Raw genomic sequence first — 14,829 nt, 5'->3', positions numbered from 1 at the left:
AATTTAAATAGATTACATGTTATCAACTGCACTACAAATTGCTCTTGTATTAGTATCATCATTGTATCAGTACATCATTAATTATTGTATCAGAGCTAACAGCCATAAGATGAATTAAATTAATTGTACATTCTATTTTGTTTTTTTTTATCAACTATTAAAAATATCAATCCATTTTTTAAAAAAAAGATACAAAATTAAGTAAACTAAAAATATATCAAAGAGTTAAATGTCTATTTCTCTTTTATAGACTGGCAAAATTCTCAATCGAAGATATGAGAGATCCGTAATTAAATGAAGACAAGATAATGTAATATAAATACTCACAATATTCTTCTGTATAACTCACATACATTCAAAAGCTTTAATCTGTTTAAATTACAGTAACCATTAGGTAATACATAACTTTATATTTACACGATATTTCTTGTATCACTCCGGTTTTCAGGTAATAAGAATCTTATCTAATCCCATTTTTATGCTATCAACACATCTAACTTTCTCTCTCTGCAAACAAAAGAGAGTCATCGTTAGTCATCTAATGATCGGTATGTTTTTGAGACATACTAGTCAATGTATTACCGGATTGATATTGCACATCTCGTTAAACTGTGTTAAAGTCCCGTAACTTTAGAACATTTAATCAGGTGTATGTGGAGGTTCTTGGCTGAAGTATGGTGCGGTATCTTGCACTAATAAAGTATGACAAACATCACAGACTCTGGATGGTCTTTGTTTCGGCCCACTGTTTACAACGTGTGAGAGACAAGATTGACAAAATATATGGCCACAGTGACGGCAATGTACCTATGGACATTAAGCCTCTTTAATTTCATTACATGAAATCCCCAAATATTTTTACACTTAAAATGAGATAAAGATGAGTGCAAAAAATGCAAGCAACGTGAACTATCCTTACACATATATACAAGGTGTATCCAGCGCTGCCATTCAGTCATTTAAATAACTTTTTGTCATTTTTTTACAAATTATTAAAAAATCACTATCGTTCAAATTAAGTCACTTTTTTTTCTTGATCTGTGACTTGAAATTTGCATATAAATTTTTGTTTCATTCATATTTTATCTAACAATTACTCTTTCTGTTACTCATTGGATATTAGTCCAGTGTCTCAACATGTGATTATTAGGTCCCGATCATTTAATTTCTCGCAGAGCAACGTACTATGTGTAAGTAAAATAATATTTTATGAGAAAATCAGACGTTTGTGCGCGCGCCAATCGTAATTTGATTTATTCGAATGCAATCTCACTTTCACGTAGTCAAACTTTTAATTACATAAACATTTGAGTTTGGTTAATTTTCTGTGCATTATGCAAAAGTCTGTGCTTTATTCTGCATCTCGCGATTTAAAGTGCTAGATCAGTTAGACAAGCGGCATGGATAATGAAATATTTTTTAAAAGTAACTTTTTTAACTGTGAATAAAAATTGAGATATTTTGACAATTTTCCAGCAAAAAATACATTAACAAAATTTAACTTTTGCGGGAATTTTTATTGTCCAATATTTAAAAAATTTTTAGTTTAATTTAAAAATACTTTTTATAATTGATTTGTAATTGTCAAATACAAAATATTTATCTTAATATGCAATTTTAATATTAAAATTATATATTTAAAATAAATTTTCATACAATATATTAGACTACAAAAACTTTCACAAATTTGTATTCTATTTGTATTCTTTACTGGATAATTATCTTTAAAATGAATCATCTTTTCAATTTAATTACTTGGCTTTTGTTTGAAGTTTATGTTAAAAAAAAATTTACTATAGAATTTACGATAGAATTTTTTTGTCCATTTCTCACCATAATATTTGTTTTTAAACAGCACATATTGAATATTTAAAAATTCTGCTGTCAAGGAATAATTATAATTGTATAATATAGTTGTGTAAGCACGTCATTGCAAAGAGATATTATTTGTCGTCGTAAATCTTCATATTACTTTAAAGTCGCTGACGCAAAATAGACTCGTCTTATCATATGTTAAATTATCCAAAACATATGGAAAAATAAGAGTAATGTTTTTTCTTTGCTTAAATTATTTTTAAAATTTCATGAAAAATGTCATTTTTTTGGTACTATTTTGATGCTTGAAAAATTATTTTTTGTTGTCGCTTTTTTTTATTAAAAAGCAGTCAGTATTTCACTTTTTTGGTCTGCTGACTGGATGATAACGCTGGGTATATCTTAACATACTAAGCGCCGAGCTTATTTCGTTTAACTTTCTGTTTACGTCGCATAATATCGTCAACTGGAGAGATACAGACAGTGTGCGAGCTAAGGTAAACAAAAAGAACGAGAAACAAAATGGGATGACTAACGAATCATCACACAAATAACAGTACAATTTTGTTCTCTAAAGTAGATCTAAATATTTTAAAAAGTTTTTGAAATCGGCGTGGTGTAAACGGAAAGTCCGGTGCCGGTCTGTAGAAACCAGCATGACATTTAACATTTAATAGTGCCCATTAAAGTCCACTAATCATATAGCACTATTCCTGATCAAAAATTGAGTCGAAAAATCCTGAACCATTTTTTTCTACAATACTCAAGGAAGCAGTTATTATCGAGTAATCAAATCTCTTTAGACGGGCTTTAGGCATATCTATGAGCCGTGCTCACTACCAGATGCATGACTAAGCGTCCATTTAAAAAACGGCTAATTGAATTAGCTTTATTTAGTAATTACTTGTTTCATTGAGTATTGTAGAAAAAATTGCTCAGGAATAGAGCTATATTAATTAGTGAACACTATTTACACCTCGTATTTGCGTATATACGTATGCATACAGATCGTAATACTAATTTAACTTATTTAATTTACCTTCTTTTTTGTAACTGAAAATGTGGTATGACAACTAGGACACTCTTCAACATCCTCTTCATGTTGCCATCTTACTTCACTACCTGCCTGTCTAATCCTTTCCAGTTGGACCTATATGATTATTAAAATAATTATTATTTGTATATTAAAATAATTATTATTTGTATATTAATAGTTCTATTTAGAGTTTATAATATTTTATAATATTTATAATGTATATAATGAGCTATCTCTTATTTATATATACAAACTTTTTCGATAATTTTGAATCAACTTTATGTCGATAAAATACACACGTACAACTTTAAATTCATTGTTTACATTATTTCTATTACCTGTAATGATTGTGATAATCTAACAAAATCTTTCTGTACTGCCTCACTAGTATCTAATTCTTGCTGTAAACTCATAACTCTTTGTCGTAGTTCACTTATAACTGAATCTGCATCCTTCTTCTCTTTTTGGATTTCCTGTAGCTGTTTTTCCAATCGATCAAGCTTCTCTTCTCTATCAGCAAGTGTACGATGATCTCTTATGTATTTATCTAATTGTGCTCTATAAATGATTCAACAGAGTAAAATTATGTTAATGTTTATGGTATTAAACAATCATAATTGATAATTTTGTCGTACATATAAAGTCAGTATTTACAACCGCTCACCTCAATCCGCTTATTTCATTCTTTAAAACAGCAATATCCTGTTCTTTAACCCTACTCTCTTGCTCCATTTGTTCTCTCAATAAAGTAACTTCATATCGTAATGTCTCTTCCTTCTCTTGTGCAACTTCTTGAGCTACTTTGGCTGTAATTAAATCCTCACGCATTTTTAAAAGACTCATATGCAATTCCTCAACAGTGTTTGGCATGTTGATGCTTTCACTTTGAAGTTGTTGCGAATGTTTGCTATGTTTACCCACAAGATTTTCATTCTCCATCTGAAGTCTGCAAGTATATTTGGAATAAAAAGTTTTATCAATAATATACTGTTATAATGTTATCTATATTTCTTATTTTTATATGTAATTTAACTTTGTATATATGTAGCGCTATTAAAAATTTATCAAAAAAGGATCATCTTACGCAGTGAGATGTCTCTGTACTTCTTCTCTGCCTCGTGTCAATTTAATAAGTTCCTCCGATACGTTCCTTTGAATTTGTTCAAAAGTTTTCTTTAGTTCTAATAAATTTTGTTGCGCTGTCTGCGAGGTAACAGTGAGTTCCGCAACTTTGATTTTATGCTCTTCCTTCTTCTCATTCCACTTTTCCTCCATCTCTTTTCGAAATTCAACTTCCTTAGCTAGATCTTCCTTTTGAGCTTGTAGCATACGTTGCGAGTCTAACAGCTGCTTCTCTAAATTCTTGGCAGTCGCTTCTACTTTAACTAATTGTGCTTCGTAGTTTGCACACATATCACACGACGGCTCAAAGGAACCAGGTTCCTGCTGCCGTTTCTTTAATAGAACTTCTTTACATTTTTGTAATTCGTCATCGGTTGACCGTAGTTTCTCTTTTAAAGCTTTTATTTCCTCCTCGAGTGGCACAACCAATGAACGTAAAACTTCCGCATCTTCTTGCGCCTATGAAATTACATAGTTTTTTATCTATCATTATTGATCTATTATTATATGAATATTATTATTACTGAGAGACAAGCAATTTAATGTATCTAAGAGAAATGTTAGTGTCACTTAAATGTATCACAAAAAGAATATAAATTTAACCCTCCATCAATCATATGGAATTTTATACCTTCCGTCAGCAAAGTGGATAACTTCAGTGCAAATTTTTATATTGTTCTTAACTATATAAAAATCTGAAAAAATTCTTATATACTTGTAAAAACTTTAATAATGAAACTATTTTTACTAGAAATCAAATTGTATTTTATTTATTTATTAGATTTAAATTTACCTTTAGAATTCTCATAATCAAAATATTAACTATCTTTTCAAAATCCAACTTGGCCACTTAACCGAAGGTTAATTGTGCAAGGGTTATAAATGTTTCATGCAATTTTAGATTTACGTACATATTTTTTTACCTTCCGCATGCTTTCTTCTAAATTGTCAGGACCTAAAGATAAAGAGTCTGCGCCTAATTGTGAAACCACTTTTCTAGCTAATGTTTTAGTTACTGTAGACAATGAGATTTGTGGTCCGTCCGTTGGCGGATCGCGTGGCAATTGTGTTTTCAATAACGCGTTTTCTTCTTGAAGTTTAGAAAGAGTCAATTGTAATTTAGACACTTCGCTAACAAGCTGTTTTCTCGAGCAAGAAGATTCCTCCACCGTTTCATGTATAACTTGCTGTAAAGATGCTATTTCTTCCTGAGCCTTCCTCTTCTCTATCAATATATGATTTTGTATTTTAAGATCTGCGACGACTAGTTGGCTCTTAGCCTCATCCAGTTCATTTTTCAGTCTCAGATTTTCTTTTTGCAAACCCATATTTTCCTCCAATCTTCGCTTTAATTCTTCTATAAAATACATTAATTCTAGACTTGATAAAATTGCCAAAGAGTTACTTGTCCAAGATTGGAATTGTATATGCTACATACCTTCTTTCTGAAGAAACAATTCTTTCATCTTAGCCCTTTGTACATTAAATTCTTCTCGCATCTTAACGTTCTCTGATTCCAATCGGCTGATCTTCGTCTGAGGATCCTCTGAATCATAACAGACACTCTTAATGAAATTAAATCATATCGCATGAGGGGATTCTCTACATTAACAAACATGTGACATCGCAAAAGAAGCCCGATAAATGGATAAATTGTGCTCTCTTAAATATCTTGTTTTCGTATTTTTTTTTCCTTCCGAGTGTCGTGACGACGATACCGACAAGGGCCTAAATAAAGACTACTGCTCGATAACATACCGTTTCCGTTTGCTTTGACCGTCTGATCGTCCTGTTTCTCCATTGTATGATCACTTGGCGCGGACGAGAATGACAATTTTGCTGGAGTGGATCACTGCCACGGACAAGGATTCGGAGAGCATATCTCGGAACTCAGCCGGGACTGGCCACCTCTCGACAACGATGACAACGTTAATGATGTCGATGACGGCGATGGCATGCCGCTGACTAGTGTCAGTGATTCATAGTGACTCAAACAAAACTAGATCCAAAACGCAAATAAAGATTCGAGAATGAAAATCACCGATAATCGGATCACGAATCGGAAGCGAACTCAAGAACCGGAAGCGACCTCGCTTGTTCATCCAACAATTTCGCTGGACTTCGCAAGCAATTCTTTAACGATGTCTAACACTCATATATATTTGCCAATGTCCACTGCTCCTCCCGGCTGCACTTCCTAATACGGTTGATAGTGGATAACACCTTCCGCGTTTTCTGCCCTTTATGCTGCTTTGCAACTCCAACCTCCAACTAGTAACATGTAATGTGCATTTATATATACATACATACTTAAAATTAAATAGTTTTCTACAGATTATTTAATTTCAAGTACGTATGTATATATAAGTATACATACATGAATAACAATAAAGTTTAATGAAAGCGAGATAGAAAATTTTAATGTGCAGTCCAGTGCAATAAAAAAAACCAAATCTCTCTTTTTTTCAGAAATTACACCTTTTGTTATACACCTTTCACTTTTCTCTCTTTCAGAGTGTAGAAACGTCGCAAGTATTGTGGTCCAATCAGAGTCGAACTAGCTTGACATTGATTGGACCGCAACATTTGCGATCAGTGTCGGCAACAACTCTGAATTCTGAAATTACGCTTTACAAAAAAGAAAATTCTAAAAAAATAATTAATCATTTTTTATGAAATTCAAAAACTCTTCAAGTCTAAACTAAATTTTACAAAAAAAAAGACTAAAAATATGCTAAATTTTATCAAAAAAAAAAAATCTACGAAGTTATATGTATCAAATTAGTTTTTCTTTATTTAGAACATCTTTATTTATAATGTTACAAATGTTTAAAAAAAATTACATATTAAAAATTTTATTTCATATTATATATTATTTTTTATATTTTATTAAACAAATCAATTTTATATTTTATATTACATATTACTTTTGTATTTTATATTTTATATTTTACATTAAAAAAAAATCACGCGGAAAAATATATCCTTTATGCAAATCGTAAACACTCTATAAAACGTGTTTCAAATAATATATCCTTTTTTTGGTAAACGGAAAGTCGCGCGATTCAAATTGGCGGAAACGGAAATTCAGTGGTTCATAGCAATATTTGCAGACAATTTGCAAGCATCTTGTACACGCGTGGCGTGTCGCATATTCTCGTCCCTCGTGACGTTGAAATTTCAGTTGAAGGCGCGTCTCGACGTCGGAAGGATTCCACATGACGTGCTCGCTCAAAAGATTCTACTTATTCGAGGAATCGACAACTCGCCTCAATCGGATAATTCGTCGATCAAGTTGGCAGAAGCCGGCGGTTGATCATCAAAATTAATCTCAACTCCGTTTAATTTAATCGATCGATTGTTGGCATTGGAACTGACCAATCGCATTTGTTGTTCATCAGAATTAACCAATTACAGTTGACGATCAAACGATTAGGTTAATCGGAATTGTTTAGACCGACTCATAGATGATAGACGCGTGACTCGTGTGAATATACAATGATAATCATCACGTATGGATTTTCCTGAGTCACAATTTTCTTCCGCGAATTCCCCGTACGAATTCGATTCCACCTAAACACTCGCCACCGTCAAGTTTGAGAATAAGAGAGGTAGGTATTTCTCATATTTATATACGCAGTTGCGCATGGTCGTGAGTATTCATCTGATAGCATTATTTGCCTGCCAATGCGCCGACGTCGAGAAGATGTCATCCTGTGATGGTCCTAGTTAGCAGTGATTGAAGTCCTGATTGATTGATTTTTTTCAAGGAACGGTCTGGTTTAACAAATATCATGAGCACATTGTGGAAACCCTGGGGAGACATCCTAAAGGTGGAACCGACAGATCCAGCGATCATGAAGAGTCTGGACAGCAGCATGGACGACTTTGACAAGCTATCTGACTTTAGTCCTAACTTACTTATCATGAAGAAGAAGAATCCTCTGCTGAACTCTTGCATGAAGTGTCATAATAACAACAACAAGAGTTTTTTGCTGCTCGATGGACAGGAGAATCTGCAAGTTCCTGATGTAGAAGAGTTTCTGAAAAAATTAAACTGTACAGAAAACAACATTAAAGTCAAAGTTGTGTCAATATTTGGAAATACAGGTGATGGGAAGAGCCATACTATGAATCAAGTATTTTTCAAGGGCGAAGAAGTATTTCAAACCTCCAATGAGCAAAATTGTTGTACATTAGGAGTCTGGATAGCATTTGATCCAATTCTCAATGTTATCTGCTTGGATACGGAAGGTTTACAAGGTACATATATTTTATGTTATTATTTTTAAGTAAAATTAATTATCTATGCCAGATTCAAGTTTATATTACTATGTTATTCTATTTACGTAGGTATTACTTGTTATGAACACGAACGGACGAGATTGTTACTCAAGGTACTCGCGGTCTCTGATATTGTGGTTTATGGAATTCATTCCGAAAGGTTAAACAGGGATTTGTTTACATTTTTGGGCGCTGCGTCGCATGCTTACAGTCACCATTTTAAAGCCACTTTACAAACGATAGGGCAGAAAGAAGGAATCTCTACCTCGTTGAGCATGCTTGGACCAAGTGTTATAGTGCTGCACGAAACTAAACACACCATACCTTTGATCAACAGTACATATTGCTACTCTCTCAGAATGACAGTAATTTCAAACTGAGAACTTTATTTTGATTGATAATCATTTCGCCATCGTGACATGATATATTGATTGGTTCTTTTACAGATGAATCGGAAAGTGCGGAAGATATTCTGAAAGCTAAATTCGCTCAGATGAGCCTCGAGATTGACGCTTTTAACTCTATCAAATATATCGGTTTGCAAATGGTAAATGACACGACGGATTACGAACAATTGCGATTCGCGATTGAGAGCGAATTGAACAACACGACAGTTCGCTCAGCCAGAAAACCGCACTTAGTGTACAATACACTTAAGAATCTGAACAATCAGCTATCTAACGAAATAGAAAATGTTTCTAATACTTTATTCCCAGACCAGTATTTTACTTGTCCTATTAAATGTCTAAGTTGTAATAATGGCTGTAACAACAGTATGGGACATCTTAGTGAAGGAAAACCACACAGTAGTAATACTAAGTTGGTATATGGATTTTTTATATGTTATTTAACCGTACAACTCCTTGGATTAATGATGTTTGTTGATAGGTGCAAATTCCAGTGTCAGTATGAAAATTCAATATACATATGTAAAAGATGTTACAAGAATGGAAACGAAATTGAGGTGAGCAGACAATATTACGAAGACAATCAGAATAGCTGGTACAGTTTCGCTAAAAATGCTTGGTCAGGATACATCATAAACTGTCCACACTGCGGGGAAATATACAAAAGCAGACAGTATTGGTATGGTAATAATGCAGAGGATGTTGCCATACGCAAAAAAATTACTCACGTGTGGAATACGGTAAAAATCGAAAATAAAAATTTTTTTGTTCTCAAGGATCATTTTGACAGGATCTGAAATAAGCATAAATCCAAGATTTTTTTTAGTTAATTGTACTATATGCCTCGAATTAATTCCTGTTAGAGTATGTTATACAATATCTAAAAATTTGCCAAGTATTAAAGATTTTAAATAAAAAATATTCAAAAAAAATTTCTATAAAGTTGTTCTATCACAGGTGCAAATTTCTAAAAGGATGATTTGAGACAGAGAAGTAAAGTGAAATATTTTATTGTAACTGATTCTCATTCGCCCGGTTTTTTGTTGTTGATTTTGGGAGAGTAAAAAGATTATATTATTATTATTATTATTATTTTATTGTAAATAGACACAGTGGCTAAAATGTAATAGAATTTGTTGTTGAGAATTGTGCAAAATAGCTACAAAGTTGAAATTTATTTTAAATAAATGAATTATCATATTTAAAAAAATTTGTCAAGTATTAAAGATTTTAAATAAAAAATATTTTTTTTTAAATCCTACGCTACAGCTAGATTTTTTATAAGAAAATATTTCACTTGTTTTAGATCATTCCCGCTTTTGGAAATCTGCCATCTACTCGCGGCGAACAAACTTTGCAGAAATTATTTCACAACCTCCTTTTTTTTATAAGATGCCAAATCTTTTAATATTTAGCAAATTTGTAGTCAGATATTGTACAATATATTGCTAAAATAGAAATTAATTCTACATAGATTAATTAACTTAAAAATTTTTAATTTATGCTTATTTTAGATGATGTCAAGATGATTATTTTTTCATTTATACATTTTTATTTCAATATGAAATGGCTTTTTAATATCCATATTCTCTTTCAGTCAAATCGTTCTATAGTTACTCAAAACACAGCACAACGAGTTATTGATAGTGTTTCATACATCACTGAAGCCGTGACGAATGTCTCTCTGCAACCGGCGAAAGCACTGAAAGCCTGGGCCGCGGATCAAGTGGCACCGTCTTATTGGCGATCGAACAATGAGATAAAATACTGTTATCAGTGTAAAATTCCATTCAGTCCAACAGATGACAAACATCATTGTCGTGATTGTGGAGAGGGCTTTTGCGCGCAATGCTCGTCAAAAACAAAATGCGTGCCCAACAGAAACTGGTACTCGCCCGTTCGAGTTTGTGACACGTGCTATGAGAAAGAGACAAATTGTTCCAGCGATGAATCCCTCGAACCTGTGGAAGATGTCGGCGTGCGAAAAATGACAGAGCACATGATGTCGACTCTTAATGCCGTTGGAACAGTATTTAGTTATTCCAAATGTGAGTAAAAACGTTACATCATGAACTCGTGTAATTCTCAGATAAATTCTAAACATATTTGGTTTGTATAGCTTTTATAAAAGATTCCGTTCGGCCATCTTATTGGATACCTGATTCGGAAGTGGTTAGCTGTTGTGTCTGCGAACGGAAATTTTCCGCCATACTTTCTTTACATCACTGTAGAGCTTGTGGACGTGGCGTGTGTCAAGAATGTTCACAACATCGTAAACCTGTACCTCACCGAGGATGGGATCATCCTGTTAGGGTATGCAACGCTTGCGTTTGAAATTGTTTGGACATATATCTTTTAAAGAAAACAATCGAAAAATACAAAAATTTTGGAGAAAGAAAATATTCATTTGAAACGAAATAAACTTACTTATTTCACGTAATATTTGCAAGATAAACAAAAGTTGAGACTTAATTGTGAATATAGAAAATCTTAGATTTGTATAGCCAAATCGTGCAGTTGACCGTAGTTTTTTAAACAAATCTTTTTAATGTAATTAGAATTTTAACTTTTAAATTCTAAATAAAATTTTCAACTCGATGTTTTTTATTTCTAACAGTACATAATGTAACAATACAAATTATTTTATTATGACATGTAACAGTTTTATGATGAAATATCTAAAAAATACAGTTCTACTTATATATTTTTAATATTAAATTATACAAATAATTATATGTTTTATTTATATTTGATATCAGAGAATTTTAAAGAGACAATAGACGTATTCATTAAAGCAGTTAGCTTGCTCACTGAGCGATTGAATATGATTAATTCTTACAGATTCAATTAATCATATTCAGCTGACAAGCAAAGTTTAGCTGTTTCGTTTGATATAAATCGTCGACTATTTGACAACTTAAGTCGGTTCTAGATTTGTTGCAAGCCGATTGCAAGTTTGTTGCAACAGCCAATCTGAAGTTTGCATTTTGAAATCAACGCTTCATATTAGCTGTCGTAAACTTGCAATCGGTTTGCAACTAATGTAGAACTGACTTTAAATTTTCTAAAAAATTGAGAACATCAGCTGAATTTTTAGGTATATAGGATCCGAAAGTCTGGAGTTGTCTGAAAGCTATTTAATTTAGTTTTTATAATTAGAGAATAACTTGTGAATATACAAGGTGTTCCAGAATAACCACTAAATATTTCGTGTGCTGGACTAAACTGAATCGAAAAGTCTATTTTACAATTTTCGCAATAATTGACAAGATATTAATTACTAAAAATCACAACATGGGTTTTCAATAATTTTTTATTCAAGTATTATCAACTGTATAAAAAAACAGCAAGTGACAAAAATTTAACACAAAAGTTTATTTTCTTCTCATAGAATTCGGAGAATTTTTTAGTACTGCATTTTCTTTTATTGATAAAAATAGTTGGCAATAAAAAATGTACTATAATAAATACTATAATACTGTACTATAATGTACTATAATAATAATAAATGTACTATAATAATACTAAAAAGTTGATAAAAAATTCTGAAAACATCTCTATAAGAAGAAAATAAACAATTTTTGTCTCTTTTTTCTAAAATTGATAATACTCGAGTAAACAATTATTGAAAATCAATATTCAGCGATTTTTTAGTAATTTTTAATAATTTTTTTAGTTAGTATTTTTAATGACTTTTCGACTCAATTTGAAACGAAATTTGATCTGCTGTATCACAATAGGAAATATTTGGTCATTCTAGGACACCCTATATAAATGTACATAAATGTATGATTGTGCTATAATTATGGTCATTAATATTTGAAAGTAATTTCTTGAGATGTGTTAAAAGCATAGCTACCGTTAATATAATTTTATATCTCTAAAGGATATAGATCAAGATTACGCTTAAAAATTGTTCGGTAGTAAGCGGATTAAAGATTTATGTTAACGAACGTCCCATATAATACATGTTAGCGGTTTGTTGTACATATGTATATACATATGTGTAGTTGCTCCTCAGGAGCACTATTCTGTTTCTTTACACGTCTATCGACAGTTATAGGTATCGTTGTGCAGATATTTTATATGGTGAAAAAGTTGCGCAACAACACCGACAACTATCGATAGGCGTGTAAAACAGTTACAGACTAGCGTTGCTGGTAATAGCAATCGATAGTTGTAAGAAAAAAAAAGAAATCTGTTTACAAAAAATGTAAATCTCGTGGCTGTGACAATTGTTAATACCGGCATAGCATTTGAAGATGTGTTATTCATAAAACAGCGGACATGATAGCACATCTTCGAACGTGGAAATTGTTACTTTTATTTTGTTCTGTATTATGATAAACAGCTTGAAATAAAATTTGAATTCTCGAAGTCACTGCCTCATTTTATTTATATTTGAACTAATGTTGTTATATGCGTCACCAGGATATTTAATACCTTAGAAAATCTGGAAATTTTCTAACAAGGAAAAAGATCCAACTATTGTCTTTGGTGTCATTTAGTATGTTGTTCCTCAGACAAAAATAAGAGACATATTTTTTTATACATGTGCAATCAAGAGATGAAACCCCTTTAAAAAAAATTAGTTTTTTTTCTAAGCGAATTTCGTCGAAATTAAGGATGCACCATCGTAAAATTATCGGATATCCGGTATCCGATCGGATATCCGAGAAGGCAATTTCTTCAAGTCGGATACCTGATCGGGTCAATTTAATATCAAATTTCAATCGGATATATTCCCGGATAATGATATCCGATTATCCGGTCGGATAGTAAAAAAAGTACCGAATAATACTGGATACAGGATATCCGATGCATCCTTAGTCGAAATTATAAGCGATAGAAAAAATTTACCAATGAAAATTGAATGACTTGAAAAAATTATATAATAAAAAAAATTTACATGCCATCTAAAAATAAAGACAATTTGGATAAAACAAAATGATGAAATCGTTTTAAAACAATTGTAAAAATTATGGATTAATCTAATAAAAACTATCCTTATCTTCTTCTGACAGTAATCAATAAAAAGAATTCAAATAATCATAAAAAGTGATAAAAAGCATGTAAAATGCGCATGCTTATTTTCACTTAAGCTTACAGCACACGATGTTTGTTTTCCTGTTGGATTGCTAGCTAGATTAGGATCTTACCATTGTATTGGCTGCGATGCTGTTAGTGCCAGCATGTTCCGTTGGCTTTACATTTTGCTTTTATTATTTTTTATGATTATTTACCGATTGTTAGGATGGATAAGTATAATTTTCATCCATTTTCACAAATATTTTAAAACGATTGTTACGACCGAATCTATAGTTTCGCGTAATTCGCGGATTCATTGTCATAGATCCCAATATCTAACGCGAATTAGACCCGAGATTGCGAGATCGTTACGATAGTTGAACGTATCACGCCATAGTATATACAATAGCACAACTCTCTGTGATCAAAGTCTCGCTATAAATGCTTTGAAGCGTTTGATGGACCAATTAGAAGAAAAAATTTTACAACTGACTAATTAAAAAACGGTTCAAAGCGTTTGCAACATCGCGTTGACCATACCCTCTTACGACACCATTGATGTTAGTGTTTCCTAAAATGGAATGCGCAAGCGCAAAATAAGTAAGTTCCCTAGTAGCGCCAATTTCAGCTCTTTCTTTTTCAGAAAGGGCTCTTTATTTTTCCTCTCTCTTTCTCTCTCTCTCTCTCTAGGTCGTTTGTACATCAATGTTAATCTAAATGTAATAAAACTAAAAAAAATAAATTTATAATTGTAATGTATTGCAAAATAAAAGAAAATACAAAAATAAGAAAATATAAGATTATATAACTATTGTGTATGTATGATACAAAATATTATACTATAAAAATATTTTAATTAACGATTGCAGCATATAGTGCTTGTTTTCCTACTAGATCGCTTGCGTTTTAGAATTGCACCACATAGAACGCAGATTTCTAGCTAAAACGAAAGCAATCTAGCAATTATACATATCACTCAGTATTTAAGCGAGATTGACGAAATTTATGTGTGTGTGTGTGTGTGTGTGTGTGTGTGTGTGTGTGTGTGTGTGTGTGTGTGTGTGTGTGTGTGTGTGTGTGTGTGTGTGTGTGTGTGTGTGTGTGTGTGTGTGTGTGTGTGTGTGTGTGTGTGTGTGT

At 32.0% G+C, this 14,829-nt stretch overlaps 2 protein-coding genes across 2 annotated transcripts; one reads left to right on the top strand and one right to left on the bottom strand.

The window, feature by feature from the left end:
- Positions 1 to 333: 333 nt before the first annotated feature.
- LOC105620095 (rab GTPase-binding effector protein 1) lies at positions 334 to 5,774 on the bottom strand. Its single transcript, XM_012201601.1, has 9 exons — positions 5,732 to 5,774; positions 5,412 to 5,519; positions 4,885 to 5,330; positions 3,936 to 4,432; positions 3,516 to 3,797; positions 3,190 to 3,409; positions 2,855 to 2,965; positions 583 to 807; positions 334 to 507 (listed from the first exon to the last, which is right to left on the bottom strand). The coding sequence occupies exons 1-8, from the start codon at positions 5,772 to 5,774 to the stop codon at positions 640 to 642; spliced, it is 1,875 nt and encodes a 624-aa protein (XP_012056991.1). The 3' UTR covers positions 334 to 507; positions 583 to 639.
- A 1,993-nt stretch (positions 5,775 to 7,767) lies between these two features.
- Positions 7,768 to 10,998, top strand: LOC105620094 (zinc finger FYVE domain-containing protein 1-like). The gene is made up of 6 exons (XM_012201600.1): positions 7,768 to 8,236; positions 8,327 to 8,593; positions 8,704 to 9,076; positions 9,146 to 9,404; positions 10,262 to 10,712; positions 10,784 to 10,998. The coding sequence occupies exons 1-6, from the start codon at positions 7,768 to 7,770 to the stop codon at positions 10,996 to 10,998; spliced, it is 2,034 nt and encodes a 677-aa protein (XP_012056990.1).
- The last annotated feature ends 3,831 nt before the right edge of the window (positions 10,999 to 14,829 follow it).

This window comes from Atta cephalotes, assembly GCF_000143395.1.
Source record: "Atta cephalotes unplaced genomic scaffold scaffold00024, whole genome shotgun sequence".
NCBI lineage: Eukaryota > Metazoa > Arthropoda > Insecta > Hymenoptera > Formicidae > Atta > Atta cephalotes.
Note: the sequence above shows the minus strand (reverse complement) of the source record. Positions and strands in the feature narration are given on the sequence as shown.